At 44.6% G+C, this 24,301-nt stretch overlaps 1 protein-coding gene across 10 annotated transcripts in view; it reads right to left on the bottom strand.

Annotated features, from left to right (window-relative positions):
• Positions 1-23,910, bottom strand: part of LOC122543510 (uncharacterized) — a 36,879-nt gene extending 12,969 nt beyond the window's left edge. For 4 of the 10 annotated variants that reach the window (XR_015751231.1, XR_006310061.2, XR_006310069.2 and 1 more), the window contains exons 1-2: positions 23,817-23,910; positions 22,731-22,776 (exon numbers count right to left, since the gene is read on the bottom strand). Coding sequence is in view for 1 of the 10 variants with exons in the window: in XM_043682261.2 (XP_043538196.1) it covers positions 9,351-11,036 (1,686 nt within the window). In the remaining 9 variants the exon portion in view is untranslated. The other 6 variants (XR_015751228.1, XR_015751229.1, XR_015751232.1 and 3 more) reach the window with 5 other exon arrangements.
• Positions 23,911-24,301: the final 391 nt, after the last annotated feature.

Genomic DNA, 24,301 nt, shown 5'->3' with positions numbered 1-24,301 from the left:
GCAACCTTATGGAATCATACAAGACATTAGAAGGCTTGACAGAAGAGATGTTAAGAGGTGATTTCTGATTGATGTAAAGTCTAGTATAAAAAATTAATGGGTCGTTCAATTAAGATGTTGATGATGGGGCATTTCTTCTTTTAGAGGATAGTTTATTTATGGAAATATTTATTTAAGTCACATGTAGAGGTTGAGTCCTTATTCAGAGCTACGATGGACAGATTATTAACCTGCTAGTGAATCATGTGTAATTGAGTGGGGTGGGGACAAGATGGAGTCAAAAAGTGTGGTGCTGGAAAAACACAGTCAGTCAGGCAGCATCGGAGGAGCAGGAGAGTAAAAATTCCGAGCATAAGCTCTTCATCAGGAATGTGAGTGGGAGTGGGCAAGGGGGCTGAGACATAAATAGGAGGGGGTAGGGCTGGGGGGGGAAGTTAGCTAGGAATGTGATAGGTGGATGAAGGTGGGGGTTGCTGGTGAAAGGTCGGAGTGAAGCAGATAGGTGGGAAGGAAGATGGACAAGTAGGACAGTGCCAAATTGAAGGGATGGATCTGGGATAACGTGGGGTGAAGGGAGATGAAGGAACTGGTGAAATCGATATTGATTGCTTGTGGTTGGAGGGTCCCAAGGCAGAACATGAGGTGCTCTTCCTTCAGTCATCAGGTGGGTAGGATTTAGCAGTGGAGGAGACACAGGACTTGCATGTCCTTGACGGAGTGGGAGAGGGAATTGAAGTGATCGGCCATAGTCCATTGGGGTTGTTTCCTGAGTGTGCCCCAGAGATGTTCTCTTAAACATTCTGCAAGTTGGCATGCTGTCTCCCAAATGTAGAGGTGATACTTTGACAGCAACGGACAGAATACATCCAACACTTCATCTATTATGTCCATTAGTCTCATGTAGTCTACTCTACATTGGGGAGACAGGGGACTTTTAAGTTAACCCCTATGCTGTCACTGTCACAGTAGTGATAGATGGATCATTTTAAGGGCTGCTTTACTTTCATTTGCAACTGGGTAGAGGATTTTTTTTTTAGTAAGTTTGTAGATGACACCAAAATTGTTTTGTGTAAATGAAGAAGGTTATCTCACAGTATAAATGGGACCTTGATCATGTGAACCAATGGGCTGAGGAGTGACACTTGGAGTTTAATTAGATAAAGGTGAGGTTTTGCAGTTTGGGAAGGCAAACCAGGGCAGGATTTGCAGAGTTTGTATTAAAGCCCTGGTGAGTAATGCTGAGCAGAAACCTGGGCATGTGGGTGCATGGTTCCTTGAAAGCACAGTTTTTGCGAGTCAGGGCATTGAAGAAGGAGGTGGCATGCTTGCCTTCATTGCTCAGTGCATTGAGTATAGGAGTTGGAACGTCATGTTGTGGCTGTACAGAACAGTGGTGGGGCCATGTTTGGAATCGGTGTTCAATTCTGATCTCCATGCTATAGGAAAGATGTTGAACTTTGCATTCAGAATTTTTTTTTTTTAAACAAGGACGTAACCATGTTTGAGCTGCAGGGAGAGGCTGAATAGGCTGAGGTTATATCCTCGGTGTGTCAGAAGCTGAGGGGTGACTTTGAAGGGATGTATAAAATCATGAGGGGCATGGATAGGGTGTGTAGTCAAGGTCTTTTTCGCAGAGCAGAGGAGTACAAACTTGAAAGAGTAGGTTTAAGGTGAGAAGGGAATGATTTAAAAGGGAGCCGAGAAGCAACTGGTGGTGCTGTACGGAATGTGCTGACAGAGCAGGTGACAGATACAGGCACAATTATAACATTTAAAAAGCATCTAGATGCGTACATGAACAGGAAACTTTAAGAGGGATATGGGCCAAATGCTGGCAAATAGAACTACATCAGCTTAGGATACTTGGTTGGCAGAAACAAATTGCACCGAAGGGTCTGTTTCAATACTGTGTAACTGCATGATTCTATGACTCGCCTCAATTTAGGGGCTGTCGTATTCCTCTTTAAATCTACAACCATCACTTTCTCAATAAACAAACCTAGACCTCACAGCTTTTGCAAATAACTGTTTTGTGTCTAACCTCCCTCTCCCTTCCAATGTCCAACATCATGTCACATATCTTTCCAAAAACTCCAGATTTGTAAACCTCCCATCAAATTTATGCCATTTTATCAAAGCCACAAATAACATCCTGTGTGACTGTGACTTACATACACTGTCTCTTTTCAAGCTTTGCAGCCTTTGGATAAGGTTGAGCACATCATTCTGCTCCACTACTTCTCCACTGTCACATAGCTGGGGGTAGAGGACTACACTCTCCTGTTTCCATTCTTCTCCAGCCCATAAGAACCAGGTCCCATTGGCAACATCTACCCCTCACATTCCCACTGTTACTTTTGGTGTTGCAAAAGAACCCAGTCTTGGCCTCCTCTTATTTCTTATCAACTTTTGCTTACAATGACATTATTTGAAAATAATGTATGTTGTCACATGCCACTGAAAGCTCCTAGCTCTATATCATCACTACTTCTTCACAACTCTGTACTATTATTGAATGGTGGTGTTCTCTGATACTTCTACACATCCCCTGCTGGATATGTACTGAAAAGGTTGAAGACAATATTTTAATTCACTCCTGGCTCTGTCACTTTCCTTGGCAAGTGTCCAAAACTGAGCTAGACTTTTTGCAGACTTCGTGTCATGGTTCAACTTGAGATACATTTCTGACTCGGCTATGGGTCTCCAAACTAGTTTCCAGTCACACACTCCAGATTGTATCCCTGCCAATCTTAACGGTGGTGACCCAGGCTGAGGACTAAAGAACTCTTGGTAATTATATCCTCCGTCTTCAAAAACCTCACACGGGTAGGGGGTTGTGGCAGGGCTTGGGAGGTTACTTAATGGTCTGTCACTCTGTTGATGTCCCTCTATCTCCAGTATTCAGTGATTGACTGGACACCCTCAGCTACAGCGGTGAATGTTGAAAACAGTGTACCCAAAAAGCTGAATCTATGATTCCAGCCCAGTCTTTCAAGATCTTGGCTACATTCTCTCCCAATTAAAGATCTGAACAAAGCAAGAGTTGTTAGTCCTCACAGTCTTGATAAAGTCTATGCTGAACAGATTTCAGCTGTTGCGTATCCTTGTTGATGTTTCCCATGTTACCTGACCATCACACTCTCACTCCAATTCATTGATCACCTCACGCAAGGTCATGTCCAAGCGTGTACCTTAAAAGCAATCGTGAACAATAAAATATAAGAATTACTTTTAAAACAGTGGAAGAACAACTTTCAGGGAAACATCAAGGGGTGTAACTAATATTCAATCAAAGCAACAGCTGTACATGTGAAACACAGAAAAGATCACTTTTAATAGATCATAAGATGATAATTCATCAGTGAGCAATGATAATTGGTGACTTTGGATTGAACCTAAGCACAATCACAGGTTTCGAACAATTACAAGATAAAAAAAAATACAGCTTTAACTTGAAAAAAAAAACATAAATGATAAAACAAAAATCACACACACACACACAAATGATTGCCAGCTGGGGAGGAGTACAATTTTGATTATACGTCGTAAAACAGTACACATATTAAAAAACATCTTTCATTTATTTTGTTATTAATGTCAAATGATTGCAAAAGAATCACCATTTCCACCATTTGGAGAGCAGAAATTTGGGTCATTAGTTCAGAGCTGCCTCCTCCTCGGGTCTTTTCTCACAAGCTGTGACTGTCTGATTTACACTGAAAGACTCAGTCAGTCAGCAATCAGATTTCACTGTGCTATGATAAAAGCTATGTCTATCTGAGCTACATTCACACACACTCACTCATTCAGATATGGAAGGGGATGGCCTAGTGCTATTATCACTAAACTATTCATCCAGGACACCCAGATAATGTTCTGGAGACTCACGTTTGAATGCCACCACAGCCAATGTTGGAATTTGAACACAATAAAATAAAACTAAAATTAGGTGTCCAATGATGACCATGAATCCACTGTTGATTGTCAGGAAAAAAAACCCATCTGCTTCACTAATGTCCGTCAGGAAAGGAAGTCTGTCATCCTTACCTGGTCTGGCTTACACATGAGTCTACACCCACAGCAACATGGCTTACTCGCAATTGCCCTATGAAATAGCTTAGCAAGCCATTCAGTTGTTCCAACCACTACACGGTCTCACAGAAATGAAACTGGACAGACCACCTGGCATCGACCTGGGCACCGGAAAAGACAATGGTGGAAGAAGCTGCCAATCTTGCAAAGTCCTCGTCACTAACTTCTGGGGCTAGTGCCAAAACTGTGGGTGAGCTATCTCACAGACTAGTCAAGCAACAGCCTGATGTAATCATACTTACGGAACCAGACCTTACTATGTCCCAGACACCACCCCATGATATGTCCTGTCAAACTGGCAGGACAGACCCAACAGAGTGATGTACAGATGGGACAGAGTTGCTCTGGGAATCATCAACATTGACACTGGACCCCATGAAGTCACATGGCTTCAGGTTAAACATGGGCAAGGAACCCGCCTGCTGATTACCATGCACTGCTCTCCCTCAACTGATGAATCAATACTACTCCATGTTGAACACTCAGAGGAAGAATTGATAAAGGCAAGGGCACAAAATGTACTCTGTGTGAGAAATTTCAACTTCCACCACCAAGAGTGGCTCAGCAGCAGTACTACTGATTGGGCTGGTCAGGTCCCAAGGGACATAGCTGCTAGACTGGTTCTGTGGTGAAGGAACCAACAAGAGGGAAAAGCATACATGACTTCACCCTTACCACTCTGCAGCTGCAGATGTAACTGTCCACAATAGTATCGATAACAACAACCATCACACAGTCCTTGTGGAGACAAAAACCCACCTCCAAGCTGAGAATAATCTCCATCATGTTGTATGGCACTATCACTGTGCTAATTGGGACAGACTTTGTACAGATTGAGCAGCTTAAGACTGGACATCCATGAGGCACTGTTGACCATCAACAACAGAGCACAATCTGTAATGTCAAGTCTCCCACTCAAGCCATGGATTCAACCCTGGTTCAATGGAGAGTGCAGGAAGAGGTGTCAATCTGGTGAAGTCACCAAACAGAAATACTGCATGCCAAATAAAGCAGCAAGTGATAGAAAGAGCTAAGCAATCCCACAACCAAAGCAACAGATCTAAGCTCTACAGTCCTGCCACATCCAGTCATGAATGGTGGTGGACGATTAAACAACTCAGTGGAGGAGAAGGCTCCACACGTAACTTCATCCTCAGTGATGGATAAGCCCATTGCATCAGTGCAAAAGATAAGGTTGAAGCTTTTGCAGCAATCTTCAGCTGGAAGTGCCGAGTGGATGATCCATCTCGGCCTCCTCCAGTGTTCCTGAGCATTACAGATACCCCAGTCTTTAGCCAATTTGATTCACTCCACATGATAGCAAGAAACAGTCGTAGGCACTGGATACTGCAAAGGCTATGGGCCAAGATAGCATTCCAGCAATAGCACTGAAGACTTGTGCTGTAGAACTTGCTGCATCCCTCGCCAAGCTGTTCCAGCACAGTTACATCTACCCAACAATGTGAAACATTACCCAAATGTGTCCTGTACATAAAATGCAGGACAAATCCAGCTTGGCCAACTCCCATCCCATCAGTCTACTCTTGACCATCAATACAGTGATGGAAGGTGTCATCAACATTGCTATCAAGTAGAACCTGCTCAGTGACACTGCCAGGGCCACTCAGCCCCTGACCTCATTTCAGCAATGGTTCAAACATGGTTAGAAGAGCAGACTTCCAGAGGTGAGGTGACAATGACAGCCCTTGCCATCAAGGAGCTCTAGCGAAACTGGAACCGATGGGTATCAGAGGGCAAACTTTCCAGTGTTTCGAGTCATACCTGACATGTAAGAATATGGTCGTGTGGTTGTTGGAGGTCAGTCATCACAGCTCCGGACATCTGTACAAGAGTTCCTCAGGGTCGAGTCCTAGGCCCAACCACCTTCAGTTGCTTCATCAATGACCTTCCCTCTGTCATAAAGTCAGAAGTGGGGATGTTCGCCCATGGGTGCACCATGTTCAGTACCATTCGCAACTCTTCAGACAGTGAAACAGTCTGTGTATAAACCCAACAAGATCTGGACAATATCCTGGCTTGGGCAGACAACTGGCAAGTAACATTCGTGCCACACAAATGCCAGGCTATGACCATCACCAACAAGAGACAATCTAACCACTTACACTGGATATTCAATGGTGTTACCATCACTGAATCGCCCACTAGCAACATTCTGGGAGTTATCACTAATCAGAAACTCAACTGCACTCAATACATAAACACAGTAGCTACAAGAGCAGGTGAGAGGCTAGGAATACCTTGTGACTCCCCAAATTCAGCTCACTATCAACAAGGCACAAGTCAGGAGTGTGATGGAATACTCCCCTCTTGCCTGGATGAGTGGAGCCCCAACAACACTCAACAAGCTTGACACCATGCAGAACAAAGCACTCTGCTTGATTGGCACTGCATCCACAAGCATTCACTCTGTCCACCACTGACACTCAGTAGCAGCAGTGTGTACTATTTACAAGATGCACTGCAGAAATTCACAAAACATCCTCAGACAGCATTTTCCAAAGTAATGACCACTTCCATCTAGCAGGACAAAGGCAGCAGATATAAAAGAACACAACCATCCTCAAGTTCCCCTCCAAGCCAGTCACTGTCCGGACTTGGAAATATATTGCTTAATCCTTCACTGTCACTCGGTCAAAATCCTAAAATTCCCTCTGTAATGGCATTTGTGGGTCAACCCACAGCAGGTGGACTGCAGCGATTCAAGAAGGCAGCTCCCCACAAAGTTCTCAAAGGCAACTAGGGACAGGCAATAAATTCTGGCTAGCCAGCGATGCCCATATCCCACAAAAGGAATAATTTTTTTAAAAACTCAGTCATTCATTGGGTCTTACTGAAGAACTACTTAAATTTATAGAGATTTTCACATAACGTGTTCCAAGCAGTTTCATAGATTACTAAGGACATAGTTGTTCAGAAGACCAAAATCTTGTCCAAAAAGATGGATTAAAATAATGTAGGAAAGGAGGAAAGTGAAGTGGAAAAGTGGAGAGGTTCAAACAGGAAATATCAGACCTTAGGGTCCAGGCAGCTAAAGGCACTGTCAATTTTGATTTTATCCATTAATGATATAGATGCAGGAACAGAGGAAATTCTGGCTAAGTTTGCAGATGATACATAGATAGGTAGAGGGACAGATAGTACTGAGGAGGCAAGGAAGCTGCAGAAGGATGTGTACTAGTTAGGACAGTGGGCAAACAACTGGCAGATGGAGTACAATGTGGCAAAGTATGAGGTAATGCACTTTGATAGGAAGAATAGAGGCATGGACTATTTTCTAAATGGGAAGAAAATTCAGAAACTTGAATCACAAAAAGACTTGGGAGTTCTAATCCAGCATTCTCTCAAGATAAACTCACAGGTTGAGTCAGTAGTTAGGAAGACAAATGCAACGTTGGCATTTATTTTGAGAGGACCTGAATATGAAAGCAGGGAGGCTCTCTAAGGATTTGGTCAGACCACATTTAGAATGCTATGTGCAGTTTTGAGCCCCATACCTCAGGAAGGATGCACTGGCCCTGGCATGAGTTCAGAGGATTCGACAAGAATGGTCCCAGGCATGAAAAACTGTACATATGATGAACATTTGAGGACACAGGGTGCATACTCAATGGAGTTCAGAAGGATGAGGGGGGGAATCTAACTGAAACTTACAAAATACTGAATGGTCTTGACAGAGTGGAAGTTGGGAAGATGTTTCCATTGGTAGGAGAGACTAGGACCCAAGGGCACAATGTTAGAGTCAAAAAAAGGCCTTTTAGAATGGAGATGAGCAGAAACATTGTCAAAAAGAGAGAGTGGTGAATCTATAGAATTCATTGCCACAACAGCCTGTGGAGGCCAGGTCATTGAGTATATTTAAGATGGAAATAGATAGGTCTCGATTGTCAAGGGGATTAAGATTACAGGGAGAAAGAGGAAAAATGGGGTTGAGATATGTACCAAGTACAGGGAAAGTGGGCTTGCATGGATGGACATTTTGGTCGGCATGGCCCAGTTTGGGCGAAAGGGCCTGTATCCATGCCGAAGGACTCTATGAGAAACATATCAGTCATGATTGAATTGCGAAGCAGACTTGATGGGCTGAATGGCCTAATTTCTGCTCCTACACCTTATGATTGTGAATGAAAGGCATCCGGTAATTATGCTCTACCTATGTGGCTCTGATATCCCAGGTTCAGGATCAATTCTGAACATCAGGCTGCAGTTTGCTGTCCTGGTTCCAGAGGAATACAATTCTATAAATAAACATCTTGGCATATCTCTATTTATTGATATCGTAAAATGTGAGGACCAGTTGATTCCTTTGTAAACATGGAGATTGACTTGTACACAATATCCACCATGATTCAATGATACAATAAGAACATGCTTTGATATTTAAGAAAGGAGAAATCAGGAACTTTGGTTCCTCTTCACTGCACAGCTGTACCTGAACAGGCTGTCTTTTACCCTGGTTCTTATTGAATGAACATTTTCCTCTGGCCAGTCACAGCCTATTTGAGTGATTCTCATCTCACTGATCCACATATGGTCTGTGTATTCATTGTTCTTGTTTTCCTCGAATCTCAAGACCGCTACGCCCTGTTGTCATTTAACTCACACATGTCCCTGTAAACGCTTTCACAACATTTTACATATTTGTTAGTTTTTAGCTGCAATAAGCTCCCAGGGTGCTTCTACCTTAGTACCTTTTCTAGTTTGTTGTGGTTCTGTTTGCCGAGCTGGGAATTTGTGTTGCAGACGTTTCGTCCCCTGTCTAGGTGACATCCTCAGTGCTTGGGAGCCTGCTGTGAAGCGCTTCTGTGATCTTTCCTCCGGCATTTATAGTGGTTTGTCTCTGCCGCTTGCGGTTGTCAGTTCCAGCTGTCCGCTGCAGTGGCCGGTATATTGGGTCCAGGTCGATGTGCTTATTGATTGAATCTGTGGATGAGTGCCATGCCTCTAGGAATTCCCTGGCTGTTCTCTGTTTGGCTTGTCCTATAATAGTAGTGTTGTCCCAGTCGAACTCATGTTGCTTGTCATCTGAGTGTGTGGCTACTAAGGATAGCTGGTCGTGTCGTTTCGTGGCTAGTTGGTGTTCATGGATGCGGACTGTTAGCTGTCTTCCTGTTTGTCCTATATAGTGTTTTGTGCAGTCCTTGCATGGGATTTTGTACACTACATTGGTTTTGCTCATGTTTTATTTCAGAAATATTCTGAATCCAAAGTAGAAAGGTGAATTCCTAATTATTCAAACCCTACAGACTGTGAACTCGCTGGTGTCTCACCAGGTCAGATGACCGCTTGAACCCAGTCCCGCAGTGAGAACACTGGAATGGTTTCTCTTCGGTGTGAACACGTTGATGAGACATCAGGTCCCTGGCCATTTTAAAGCATTTCCCACAGTCTGGGCATTTAAAAGGTCTCTCTTCGGTATGAACTCGCTGATGTCTCAGCAAAGTCTGTTTGTTTTTAAAATTCTTCTCACACTGAGAACATTTAAACGGTCTCACAACAACATGAACGCTCTTGTGTGATTGCAGGTTGGATGAACAAGAAAATTTCCTCCCACACTCGGAGCAGCTGAATGGTTTCTCCCCAGTGTGAAGTCGCTGGTGTCTTAGCAGGTGAGATGATCTGCTGAACCCAGTCCCACAGTGAGAGCATGTGAATGGTTTCTCACCAGTATGAACACGTTGGTGGACTGTCAGTTCCCATGCACTTTTATACTGCTTCCGACAGTCTGGGCATTTGAAAGGTCTCTCTTCACTGTGAACCCGCTGGTGTGTCAGCAGATGGGTTGACTGAATGAATCCCTTCCCACACAACGTGCAGATGAATGGTCTCTCCCCAGTGTGAATTCGCTGGTGCACCTGAAGATCATTGCTGCTTTTGAAGCTCTTCTCACAGTCTGGGCATTTGAAAGGTCTCTCATCACTGTGAACCCGCTGGTGTGTCAGCAGATGGGTGGACTGAGTAAATCCCTTCCCACAAACTGAGCAGACGAATGGCCTCTCCCCAGTGTGAATTCGCTGATGTAACTGAAGGCCATTGCTGCTTTTAAAGCTCTTCTCACAGTCCGAACATTTAAAAGGTTTTTCTGTCGTGTGTACTCGCTGGTGGGTGAGTAGGTGCGTCGACTGAGTGAATCCCTTCCCACACACTAAGCAGACAAATGGCCTCTCCCCAGTGTGAAGTCGCTGGTGTGCAGTGAGTTCAGATGAACGCTTGAACCCAGTCCCACAGTGAGAGCACCTGAATGGTCTCTCATCGGTATGAACACGTTGGTGCACTGTCAGTATCCATGCACTTTTATATTGTTGTCCACAGTCTGGGCACTTAAAAGGCCTCTCTTCGCTGTGAATTCGCTGGTGCTTTAGGAGGTGAGTAGACTGAGTAAATCCCTTGCCACACACTGAGCAGATAAATGGTCTCTCCCCAGTGTGTATTCGTTGATGTACCCGAAGATCATTGCTGCTTTTAAAGCTCTTCTCACAATCTGAACATGTGTAGGGTCTCTCCTTAGTGTGAACTTGCTGGTGTTTCAGTAGGTGGGATGACTGAGTGAATCGCATCCCACACTCCGAGCAGATGAATGGCCTGTTCACAGTGTGAACTCGCTGGTGTCCCCGCAGGTGAGATGAGTGCTTGAACCTGATGCCACAATGAGAGCACCTGAATGGTCTCTCATCGGTGTGAACTAGTTTATGCGATGCCAATTCCCACGCATGTTTATAGTGCTTTCCACAGACTGTACATTTAAAAGGTTTCTCATCACTGTGAACTTGCTGATGCGCCAGAAGTTTGAATGAGGCAGTGAACCCCTTCCCACATACTGAGCAGGTAAATGGTCTCTCACCAGTGTGGCTGCGTTGATGTATTTCCAGCTCAGATTGGAATCTGAATCTCTTGCCACACTCTCCACATTCCCAAGGCTTCTCCATGCTGCAGCTGTCCTTGTGAATCTACAGGTTGAAGCCGCACACGCATAACACTCTGCTGTGAACAGTGTGTTTTTTCTCCCCAGTCTGATACTCTTTCCACAGTAGGTTCACCAGAACCAATAGGTTCTCTCTCGGTTGGGTCTGTGTCTCAGTGTCTTTCCACTTACATTAATGTTCAAAATATTTTCCTTCATACAGAACATATAAATATTTCTGCTTCCATATTCAAAGGGTGTTAATATTTATCAAGTTATTTTATGTGATCGCAACATAATGTTTGGTTAGAGTTCCAATATGTAAATCTTTCTCTTCAAATGTCCTGCAAAAGGAATTGACAGATTTCATCACTGTCAGAATCGGATAGAAATTCAGAAAATTCTAGTCTCTATAGACCAAATGCCAGCCCCACTGATTCTCACTCCTTCCTGCACTTCAATGGCAAAGTGTTGGTCAACTGTTTCCAAACCTTTTAACAACCCGCACACCAAGATATATTGCTATGTATCATTAATGAAACATTAATCTGAAACACCTCGACTGACCAGACATGACAGATGTCAGTCTTTTATACTGAACCTGACTGTGGAGAGAGGGTATGAACAATTATGAAGGGAGTTTCTTCAAAGCATGGTAGACTAATTAGGAATGTTTGAGGAGAAAGTGAGGTCTGCAGATGCTGGAGATCAGAGCTGAAAATGTGTTGCTGGAAAAGAACAGCAGGTCAGGCAGCATCCAGGGAACAGGAGAATCGACGTTTCGGGCATAAGCCCTTCTTCATTCCTGAAGAAGGGCTTATGCCTGAAACGTCGATTCTCCTGTTCCCTGGATGCTGCCTGACCTGCTGCGCTTTTCCAGCAACACATTTTCAGCTCTAATTAGGAATGTTAGGTCACATGGGATTCAGGTTTTGCCAATTGGATACATAGTTGGCTTAACAGCAGGAGACAGACAGTGATGGTGGCGGGTTGTTTTGCAGACTGGAGGCCTGTCACCAGCAGTGTCCTACAGGAATTGGTTCTGGGTCCTCTTTTGTTTCTCAGTTATATAAGTGATTTGGATGAAAATACAGAAGGCATGATTAGTAAGTTTGCAGATGACACAAAAATTGCTGGCATCGTAGGGAGTGAAGAAGGTTTTCTAAGATTACAAAGGGATCTTGCTCAAATGGGTTAACGGGCTGAGAAATGGTAGATGGAGCTCAGTCTGGATACAAGTGAGGCATTACATTTTGCTACAACAAACAGGGGCAGGACTTATACAATTAATAATAGGCCCTAGTGTAATGCAGTGGAACAGAGGGATCTCAGGGCTCAGGTACATTATTTTTTGACATTTGTGTCACATATAGACAGGATGGTTAAAAAGGTGTTTAGCGCACTTGCCTCCATTGCCCATACCTTTAAGTATATGAGTTGGAAAGTCATGTTGTAGTTGTACAGGATGTTGGTGGGGCCACATCTGGAGCATTGTGTCCAGTTCTGGTCGCTCAGTTATAGCAAGGCTGTTATCAAGCTAGAGGGGGTTCAGGAGAGATTTACCTTGATGCTGCTGGATATGGAAGGTTTCAATTAGAAGGCTGACAGGCTGTGACTTCTTTCACTGGGGCATAGGAGATTGAGAGGTGACTTTATAGACATTTATAAAACCATGAGGGTACAGATTGGATTTATAGTAGGTGTCTTTTCTCTAGGATTGAGGAATTTTAAGACAAGAGGGCAGATTTTTAAGGTGAGAAGAGAGATTCAAAACAGACAAGTGGGCATTTTTTTATTTTTACACAGAAGATGGTTTACCTGTGGAATAAACTTCCTGAAAAAGTGATGGATGTGGGCACAATTGTAATATTAAAAAGACTGAGATAAGTACATGAATAAGAAAGGTTTGGAGCGATATGGGCCAGGAGCAGGCAGATGGGATTAGTTTAGTTTGGGATTATTATCAGCATAAATTTGTTAGACTGACAGGTCTGTTTTCTTATGAAAACAGAGTGCCATGTGAGTCTGATGATCAATGATTAACATTATATCTGGGCCTCAGGGAAATAGATTTGCAGGCCTTTGGGGACTGGGAAAGGGGGAATGAGACACATGGGAATGTGCTACAGATAGTCAGCTTTGATTTGATGTGTGAATGACCTCTTAATTTCTCAGAATGCATCTCTTTTGGACCTGTTTAATCTGTTCTGAGAACTTAAACCCTGAAGCCAAGCTATCATTTCGGTAAACGTGCTCTGTGCTCCCAGCACCTATTGAGGACAATGTAGGTGTTCCTTCCAAATTGAACACATGTTACATGGATGGTTTAACCAGGATTGTGAATATCTCCGAATTCTTACAGCCATACCAAAGATGAACATTTCCCCCCTCAGACTGGAAATATAAACAAATTTCCTTCCAAAGATAATGGGTGGTGATATTCATATCCTATAAGATGTGATTACAAAATTGTCTTAGTTTCAGTTTGCTGTGACAAAGGAAAGCAATAGATGCACTACTTTCCCAAAAACACTGAATATTATCCACCCAGGCCTTAACATCAACATTATCCCACTAGGCCTTAAGAGCAACTGACCAACATTATCCACCCAGGTCCCAAAATCAAGCTATGACCATTATTCAACTAGACCCCAATATCAACCTGTTCAGACCCGAATATCAAACTGCGAACATTACCCCACAAGACCCCAAAATCAAACTGTGAACATTATCCACCCAGGCCCTAATATCAACCTAGAGAAGGGCTCATGCCCGAAATGTCGATTCTCCTGCTCCTTGGATGCTGCCTGACGTGCTGTGCTTTTCCAGCAACACATGTTCAGCCCTAATATCAACCTACCAACATTATCCTACCAGGCCCCAAAAAAACCTCTGACAATTATCCCATTAGGCTGCAATGTCAACACATACAAACCCGAATATCAAACTGCGAACCATACCGCACCGGAACCCAATATCAAATGACAAACATTATCCCGTCAGGGCCCCATATCAAACTGTGAATGTTATGCCACCAGACCACAATATCAAAATGCAAACATTTTCCCATCAAACCCCAACATTAAGCTGTAAAAAATTATCGCCCCACGCTACGATATCAAACAATGAACATTATCGCACCAGGTCCCAATATTAAACTGCAAACCTTATCCCATCAGACCCCAATGTCAACCTGCAAACCTTACTCCACTAGACACCGACATCAAACTGCAAACCTTATCTCCCCAGACCTTAATAGCAAAATTGAGCCTTATCCCACGAGACCCTAATATCAAACAGCAAAAATTATCCAACCAGGTCCCAAAATCAACTTAAGACCATTATCCCACTAGGCCCCAATATCAAATTGAAAACCTTATCCCACCAGACCCCAATAACATATTGCAAGCATTATCCCTCTAGGCTAAAGTCAAACTGCGAACCTTATCCCACCAGACCCTGATATTAAATTGCGAACCTTTTTTCACCTGACCCTAATATCAAACTGGAAGACTTATCTCACCAGGCCCAAATATTAAAGAGTGATCCTTATTCCGCAAAACCCCAATATTAAACTGCAAACCGATCCCACTCGACTCCAAAAGCAAACTGCGAACATTATCCCAGCAGACCCCAATATCAACTGATAACATTATCATCCCCAGGTCCCAACATTAAACGGCGAGCATTATCCCACCAATCAGGCCCCAATAATACAGTGTGAAACTTATCCCGACAGATCCCAATATTCAAGTGTGAACTTTAGCCCACGAGGCCCCAATATTAAATAGCGAACCATATCCCGCAGACCCCAATATCAAACTATGAACATTATCCCAGCAGACCCCAATAACAAACGCAAACACTAGCCCACTAGACCCCTACAACAAAATGCGAACTTTATCCTACCAGGCCCCAATATCAAACTGCAAGTCTTACCCCAACAGACCCCAATATCAAACTGGAAGCCTTATCCCACCAGACCCCAATATTAAACAGTGAACCCTATCTTGCAAGACCCCAACATTAAACTGTGAACTCATCCCACCAGACCCCAAATATTAAACTGAGAACATTATCCTGTCAGACACCAAAATCAAACAGCGAACTTTATCCCAACAGGCCCCAATATCAAACTGCGAGCTGTATTCCAACAGACCCCAATATCAAACTGTGAGCCTTTTTCCAGCAGATCCCAGTATCAAACTGCTAGACTTATCCAATCAGACTCTGATATTAAACAGTGGATCTCTTTCCACCGGACCCCCGATGTCTTATCCCACTAGGCCCAAATATAAAAAGAGTGGACCTTACACCACCGGACCCCAATATTAAACCTCGAACCCTATCCTGCAAGACACCAAAATCAAATTGCAATTGTTATCCCACCAGACCCCAATATCAAACAGCATACATTGCCCCACCAGGCCCCAATATCAGCTGACCAACATTATCCCACCAGGTCCCAAAAACAACCTACAGCCATTACCCATTAGGCCCCAACATGAACCTGTACAAGCCCGAATATCAAACTGCGAATATTATCTAGCCAGAACCCAATATGATACTGAGAATATTATTCCACCAGACCCCAGTATCAAACTGGAAACCTTATCCCACCAGGCTCAAATATTAAACAGTGAACCATATCCCACCAAACCCCAATATTAAACTGCGAACCCATCTGATCAGACACCAAAATCAAACTGCAAACATCCCAGCAGACTCCAATATCAAACTGGTAACATTATCACTCCACATCCCAACATCAAACTGTGAGCATTATCCCACCAATCACCAATATCAAACTGAAAGCCTTGACCAACCAGGCTCCAATATTAAAGAGTGAATCTTATCCCGCCAGACCCCAATATTCAAGTGCGAGCCTTAACCCCCAGGCCCCAACATTAAATTGCAAACCATATCCCAGCAGACCCCAATATCAAACTGCGAACATTCTCCCAGCAAACCCTAATATCAAACTGCGAGCCTTTTCCCACCAGACTCCAATATCAAACTGGAAATGTTATCCCACCAGACCCAAATATTAAAGAGCGAACCTTATTCCGCCAAACGCCAATATTAAACTGCAAATCCTATCCTGACAGACCCCCATATGAAACTGCAAACCTCATCCCGTCAGATGCCAATATTAAACTGTGAACCCATCCCAAGAGACTCCAATATTGAACTGTGAACATTATCCCACCAGATCCCAATATTAAACTGGGATCCTTATCCCATCAGACTCCAACATCAAACTCCGAACCTCATTGCACCAGACCCCAATGTCAAATTGGAAGCCTTATCTAACCAGGCCCAAATACTAAAACTGAACCCTATCCTGCCAGACCCAAATATGAAACTGTGAACCCATCCCACCAGACCCCAAAATCAAACTGCAAACATAATTCCCCAATATCAAACTGTGAACCTGATCTCACCAGATCTTAATATCAGGCTGTGAACCTTATCCCACTAGAATCCAATATCAAACTGCAGACATTGCACCACCAGGCCACAATATCAGCCGACCAACATTATTCCACCAGATCCCAAAATCAACCTACGACCATTATCTCACTAGGCCCCAACATGAACTTGTAAAAGCCCAAATATCAAACTGTAAACATTATCCCACCAGACCCCAACATCAAACTGTGAACATTATGCCACCAGGTCCTAACATCAAACTGAGAATCTTATCCTGCCAGGCCCCAATATCAGATTGCGAGCCTTCTATCCCCAGACTCCAATATTAAACTGGAAACCTTAACCCACCAGACCCCAATATGAAACTGCAAACCCTATCCTGCCAGATCCCAGTATTAAACAGTGAACCCTATCCCACCAGAACCCAATACAAACTGCAAACCCATCCCACTGGACTCCAAAATCAAACTGTGAACATTATTCTACCAGGCCCCAATTTCAAACTGCAAACATTATCGCAGCAGACAACAATATCAAATAGGTAACATCACCACCCCTGGTCCCAACATCAAATGCGAGCATTATCCCACCAATCACAAATATCAAACTGAAAGCCTAGTCCAACCAGGCCCCAATATTAAAGTGCGAAACTTATCCCGACAGAATGCAATATTCAAGTGCGAATCTTAGCTCACAGGCCCCAATATTAAATTGCGAACCGTATCCCAGCAGACCCCAATATCAAACTGTGACTATTATCCCCGCAGATCCTAATTTCAAACTGTGAACATTATCCCAGCAGACCACAACGCTAAACGGCGAACATTATCCCAGCCGGTGCCAATATTATACTGGGAATATTATACCACCAGACCCCAACATCAAACTGCGAGCCTTATTCAACCAGACCCCAATATCACCGTAGAAGCCTTATCCCACCAGGCCCAAATATTAAAGAGTGAACCTTACCTCGCCAGATCCCAATATTAAACTGCAAATCCTATCCTGCCAGATCCCAAAGTTAAACTGAAAACATTATCCCACCAGTCCCCAAAATCAAACATTATCCCAACAGACGCCAATATCAAACTGCAAATCTGTTCCCACTAGACCCCAAATATCAAACATTGTCCCACCAGGGCCCACTATCAGCCTACCAACATTATCAACATCTCGGGCATAAGCCCTTCTTCAGGAATCCTGAAGAAGGGCTTATGCCCGAAACGTCGATTTTCCTGCTCCTTGGATGCTGCCTGACCTGCTGCGCTTTTCCAGCAACACATTTTTCAGCTCTGATCTCCAGCATCTGCAGTCCTCACTTTCTCCTACCAACATTATCACCCCAGGTCCCAACATCAAACTGCGAAACATATCCCACCAGACCCCAAAATTCAAGTCGGCAGAATTGGATGCTGCAGATGCTGGAGATTAGAGTCAAGATTAGGAGTGGTGCTGGAAAAGCATAGCAGGCCAGGCAACATCCAAGAAGGAGGAAAATTAATATTTCGGGCAAAAGACCTTCAATTTTCTTTCTCCTTGCATGCTGCCTGACCGGCTGTGCTTTTCCAGCACCACTCTAATCTTGACCTCAATATTCAAGTGCAAACCTTATCCCACAAGACGCAAATAATAAATTGTGAAGCATATCCCACCAGACCCCAGTATTAAACTGATAACTAAATCCCACTAGACCCCACTATCAAACTGCAAACAGTCTCCCAGCAGACTCCAATATCAAACTGTGAACTTTATCCAACCAGGCCCCAATATAAAAAAGTGAACATTGTCTCATCAGTCCACAACAACGAACTGAAAGCCTTATCCCAACAGTCCCGAATATTAAAGTGTGAACCTTATCCCGCCAAACTCCACTAAGAAACTGCAGACATTATCCTATCAAGTGCCAATATCAAACTGCGAACATTATCCATTCAGGCCCTACCAACATTATCCCACCAGGGCCTAAAATCAACCTATGACAATTATTCCATTAGGCCCCAATATCAACATGTACAGGCCTGAATATCAAACTGTGAACATTATCCCACCAGACCACAAAATCCACCTGCGAACACTGTCCCACCAGAACCCAATATCACATGGCAAACATTATCCCACCGGACCCCAATATGATACTGGAAACATTATCCCAACAGATCCCAATATCTAACTGTGAACATTGTCCCACCAGTCCACAGGAGTCCCAAATATTAAAGTGCGAACCTTATTGCGCCAGACCCCACTAAGAAACTGTGAACCTTATTGCACAAGGCCCCAATATCAGACTGCAAGCCTTATCCTACCAGACGCCGATATTAAACTGATAACCATATCCCACAAGGCCCCAAAATCAAACTGCAAACATTATCCCAGCAGACCCCAATGTCAAACTGCGAAACTTATCCAACTAAGCCCCAAATATTGTATCACCAGTCTCCAACATCAAACTGCAAGCCTAATCCCAACAGTCCCAAATATTAAAGTGCGAACCTTATCCCGCCAGATCCCAAAATCAACGTACGACTATTATCCCATTAGGCCCCAATATCAACATACAGGCCCGAATATCAAACTACGAACATTACCTCACCAGACTACAAAATCCACCTGCCCACAGAATCCAACATCAAACGGCAAACATTATTCCCCCAAGCCTCCATATCAAACTGCAAATGTTATGCCAACAGGCCTCAATGTCAAAATGCAAATATTATCCCATCAAACCCCAACATCAAACTGTTTTTTAAAAAAAAAAATCGCTCCAGGCTAAAATATCAAACTACAAACATTATCCCACCAGGCTACAATACCAAACTGGGAACATTAACTCACCAGGTCCCAACATTAAACTCTGAGCCTTATCCTACCAGACTCGGGTACCAAACTGCAAACATTATCCCACTAGACCCCAACATCAAATTCAACCAGACCGCAATATCACCCTGGAAGCTTTATCCCACCAGACCCAAATATTAAAGAGTGAATTCATCCCACCAGACCCCAAAATCAAACTGTGAACGTTATCCTGCCAGACACCAATATCAAACTGCGAATCTGTTCCCAGTAGACCCCAAATATCAAACATTGTCCCACCAGGCCCTAATATCAGCCACCTCACATTATCACCCCAGGTACCAACATCAAACTACGAACATTATCCCATCAGGCACCGAATTCAAACTGAAAGTCTTGTCCAACCAGACCCCAATAGTAAAGTGCAAAACATATCCCGCCAGACCCCAATATTCAAGTTGGCAGAAATGGGTGCTGCAGGTGCTGGAGATTAGAGTCAAGATTAGAGTGGTGCTGGAAAAGCACAGCGGGTAAGGCAGCATCCGAGGAGGAGGAAAATCGACTTTTTGGGCAGAAGCCCTTTGGCTTTTGCCTGGAACGTCGATTTTCCTCCTCCTTGGATCTGGTGGGATAAATGTAGGTACATTGATATTAGGGCCTGGATGTATAATGTTCACAGGTTGATACTGGGGCCTTATCCAACCAGGCCCCAATATAAAAGCGAACATTGTCCCACCAGTCCACAATAACAAACTGAAAACCTTATCCCAACAGTCCCGAATATTAAAGTGCGAACCTTATCCCGCCAGAGCCCACTAAGAAACTGCAGACATTATCCTACCAGGCACCAATATCAAACTGCGAATATTATCCACCCAGGCCCTAATATCAACCTACCAACATTATCCCACCAGGCCCCAAAATCAAGCTACGACAATTATTCCATTAGGTCCCAATACCAACATATACAGGTCTGAATATCAAGCTGCAAGTAATATCCCACCAGACCCCAATATCAAGCTATGAACCTCAACCCAACAGGCCCCAATATCAAATTGCAAACATTATCCCTGCAATACCTGATACCCTTGCAATAGGAAAGGTGTTGTTAAAATTGACAGGCTTCAGAAAATATTTATAAGCATGTTGGTAGGTTTGAGCTGAAAGAGGCTGAATCGGCTATGGCTATTTACCCTGGAGCGTCAGAGGCTGAGTGGTGATCTTATAGAGATTTATACAATCATCTATTTTCCCTGAACTGTCAGAGTCAGGGGGTGACCTTACGTAGGTTTACAAATCACAAGGGGCATGGATAGGGTAAACAGACAAGGTCTTTTCCCTGGAGTGGGGGAGTCCAGACTACAGGGCATCGGTTTAAGGTGAGAGGGGAAAGATTTAAAAGGGACATAGGGGGCAACTGTTTCATGCAGAGGTGGTGCATTGGAGGATCTGAAACCTGAGTCGAGGCTGAGGTAACTAGTTGTTGTCAGGGACAACCACTTTACAGGTGCTCTTAATAACGTAGGCAGCAACAAGATGGCTTCTCAATGCAAATAACATGACAAAACAGCTTCTATTCTTTTTTTTCTGTACACTACCACCTAAGTGCCAAAACAGCTTCTAGGCTGCAAATTGACAATTCTGCTAAAGCTGCATAAAATGGCTGTTAACGAGTTTTGTGAAGATTTGTAGCTCAGGTTATTTGCAGCTTAAAAATGGCTTTTAAGTTACTAACTGCTAATTCTGCTATTGCTGCATAAGTGATTAACCACAATCTGCTTCAATAGAGATTAGAAGACAATGCTGCCTTTAAAGCATAGAAATAATTAGACGAGACAAGACATTACTGGCCATCCTAACTGACCTTCAGTTGCAGGTGCAATGGCTTGGTTAGTGAGTTCAGGATAGCCTGAGTGGTGGAAAATGAAGTTGGTTTCCAGGAAATATCATTGGACCACATAACTATCAAATAAGGCAGTATCGTGTATTAATTAGTAATTGTTTGAATGTACTATGAGGTTGCCTGTACCCTTCTTTAAAAAGGGAATAAGAATGTGTGTTTTAAGCCATGTGCGCAGCTCCACCAAGGAACAAGGAAGTACGCAACCTCTATTTCTGGATGCACTGTGCCCGGCCATATGAAAAGTAAAGAGTAAAGTTTTAACAGTCAGACGATTGGGAGTGTTTATTCACTGATTGCAGAACAGAAATTCCCCACCGGGGGGATCCAGATCTTCACATGGAATGAACTGCCAGAGAAAGTGGTGGAGGGTAGTACAATGACAACATCTAAAAGCCATTTAGATGGATGAATATGAACAGGAAGGGTTGAGGGAGAGATGGGCCAAATGCTGGAAAATGGGTCTAGGTTAATTTGGGATATCTGATCAGCATAAATGAGTTGGACCAAAAGGGCTTGTTTCCGTGCTGTCCATTTCTATGAATCTATGAGTGTTAGAAGCCAACATCAAATGTCATTATAATCTTGCCTTTGCTGTATAATAGATAAAGAAAACTTAGGAAATAGGATGCAGTATAGTAAAGATGCCAAGTTACAGAGATCATGACAACATGATCAAGCGTAGGAGTAGGCAATTCAGCTCCTTGAGCATGTTCAGTTGTTTGATAAACTCATGGCTGATCTCACCTTGATCTCAACTCTAATTTCCTGCCCACTCCCATGAGTCTTTCAACTCATTCTCATTAAAACTCAGTTCTCTCTCTTCCTTATGTTTACTCAATGTCCTAGCATCCACCAGATCTTGGGGTAGTAAATTCCACATTGTCACAACCCTTTGAGAAAAGTAATTACTCATGGGTGGCATGGCGGTTTGCACTGCTGCCTCACAGCGCCAGGGATCCGGGTTCAATTCCCACCTCGGGCAACTGTCTGTGTGGAGTTTGCACATTTTCCATGTGTCTGCGTGGGTTTCCACCAGGTGCTCCGGTTTCCTCCCACAGTCCAAAGATGTGCAGGTTAGAGTGAATTGGCCATGCTAAAATGTCCATCGTGTTGGGTGTAGGGGAATGGATCTGGTTGAGGGTTACTCTTCAGAGGGTCAGTGTGGACTTGTTGGGCCGAAAGGGCCTGTTTCCACACTGTAGGGAATCTAATCTAATCATCTATTTTAAATCTGTTAGCCCTTATCCTAAAATTATGACCAAATGATCCAGTTGCCTCCTTTCTCGATCCCTGATCAACTTTGTCAATCTCATTATTCCCCAGAGCTGAAAATGTGTTGCTGGAAAAGCGCAGCAAGTCAGGCAGCATCCAAGGAGCAGGAGAATCGACATTTCAGGCATGAGCCCTTCTTCAGGAAGAGCTCATGCCCGAAATGTCGATTCTCCTGCTCCTTGGATGCTGCCTGACCTGCTGCGCTTTTCCAACAACACATTTTCAGCTCTGATCTCCAGCATCTGCAGTCCTCACTTTCTCCTAGAACATTATTCCCCAGACCCAACTAGAAAGCAGCGAACATTTGAAAATACTCACCACTGGAACAAGTTCACCATCCATTTTTAACATCTCATACTGGAGTCTGTGGCAGAAAAGATATCAGAAACAAGAGTCAGCAAAAACACACACACACACAGCAGAGGAAATATTTAGGATGCAGAAAATGTCATAGCTCCTTCATTGAACATACTGTAAAGAACGTCTACGAAATCCATCAACATCAGTCAGGGATAAATATTCAGAAGAGAATAGCATTTCTCCTGATTTGAGTTCACTGTGTATAAATCCTCCCTCTCTAACCCTGCATCCTTCTCAGTTCAGCATACAGATTTATAGTGTTCCCTGCTTGTGTCCCAGGATGACCAGGGTGATCGCGGAGTTTTTGATAGTGAGGTTGGGGTTGCAACGGAGTGAGTGGAGGGCTGCGCGTTCCGAGGGTGAGAGGTTGGAGTGGGTGAGAGGGGTGGGGGAGTTCAGGTGGCGGTTAATATCGCGGCGGCAGTTGGCTATGCAGAGGTCGAGGGCAGGTAGGAGGCCAGCACGGGGTGTCCAGGTGGATGGGGTGTGTTGGAGGCGGGAGAAGGCGTTTTTTTTGATAATGACCACACAACATTCCCTGCTGTGACTGCCACTCCTTGTGGTCGACAGTCCCTCGATTTGGGGATGAAGTCTACTCAGGGTCAGGATTCGCTGTCCTGAGTCTTCATGTGGCTGAAGAGAGCTGCAGATCTTTGATCAATGGCGGGGGTCGTCCCCATGGGTAGCCACGTTCAGAGATCAGGATTCGTTTCCTTCCCTCTCCTCCTGTCTCATCAAGGAGCCCTTGGGGGGTGAAAGGTTAATCCAGCTTGATGGACAGGTCGTCACCATGCTGGAGGGCGGGGCAGCAAGCTCCACCCACTCATTGCAAAGACGGCCCCCTACAAAGATGGCGGCCGCACACCCGCGCGATGCCCCCTACAAAGATGGCGGCCGTCACCCTCGGGGGGGGCCCTCTGCCTCCGCGGGCAAGCCGCCGGTGTCCGGTTCGCCCCACAAACGGTGCCGCTTTCCGCGCTGCGTCCCTCACTCAAGGCGTCCGCGGAACCTTTCGTTCGTTTCGCCCGATCCGTCGCCCCGTACCTGTCGCTCCATTTTGTAACATTCGCCGAGCGGAACGGGAACGGGATGAGGAGACGGGGGGGGAGGAGTGAGAAACAAACTGACCGCCACCGCCGCCGCCGTCGTCTTCGCTCGCACGTTCCGCGCGCATGCTCCCTTCACAGCGCGGTGTGCGCCTGCGCACCAACGGTACTTTACGGCGGGAGCGGGGAAAATAAACCGAACCTCTCCGTCTCCGCGCATGCTCCAGTTACCGTGCGGCTGTGCGCCTGCGTATGCACGTACTTCCGGTGGAGCGGGAACTTTCGAGAAGGCTGGAAGAGGGGCACTGAGCTGTTTCTGTTGGCGGCGGCGGCGTTGTTTGCCGGGGTTCAAACGGAGCAGGCCGGCCGAGGTCGTGCGTGCAGGTGGGAAGTCAGTTGCGCTGATGGCCGTCTGAGCCCAGCGGTCGGTGCTACAATACGAGGCGATGCGGAGGTCGCGGTCGCTGGGGAAACACCGCACAG

Source organism: Chiloscyllium plagiosum, unplaced genomic scaffold, assembly GCF_037043375.1.
Source record: "Chiloscyllium plagiosum isolate Xiang-an unplaced genomic scaffold, Cpla_swu_hap1 HiC_scaffold_27, whole genome shotgun sequence".
Taxonomy (NCBI): Eukaryota; Metazoa; Chordata; class Chondrichthyes; order Orectolobiformes; family Hemiscylliidae; genus Chiloscyllium; species Chiloscyllium plagiosum.
This window is presented reverse-complemented; position numbering and strand designations above follow the sequence as displayed.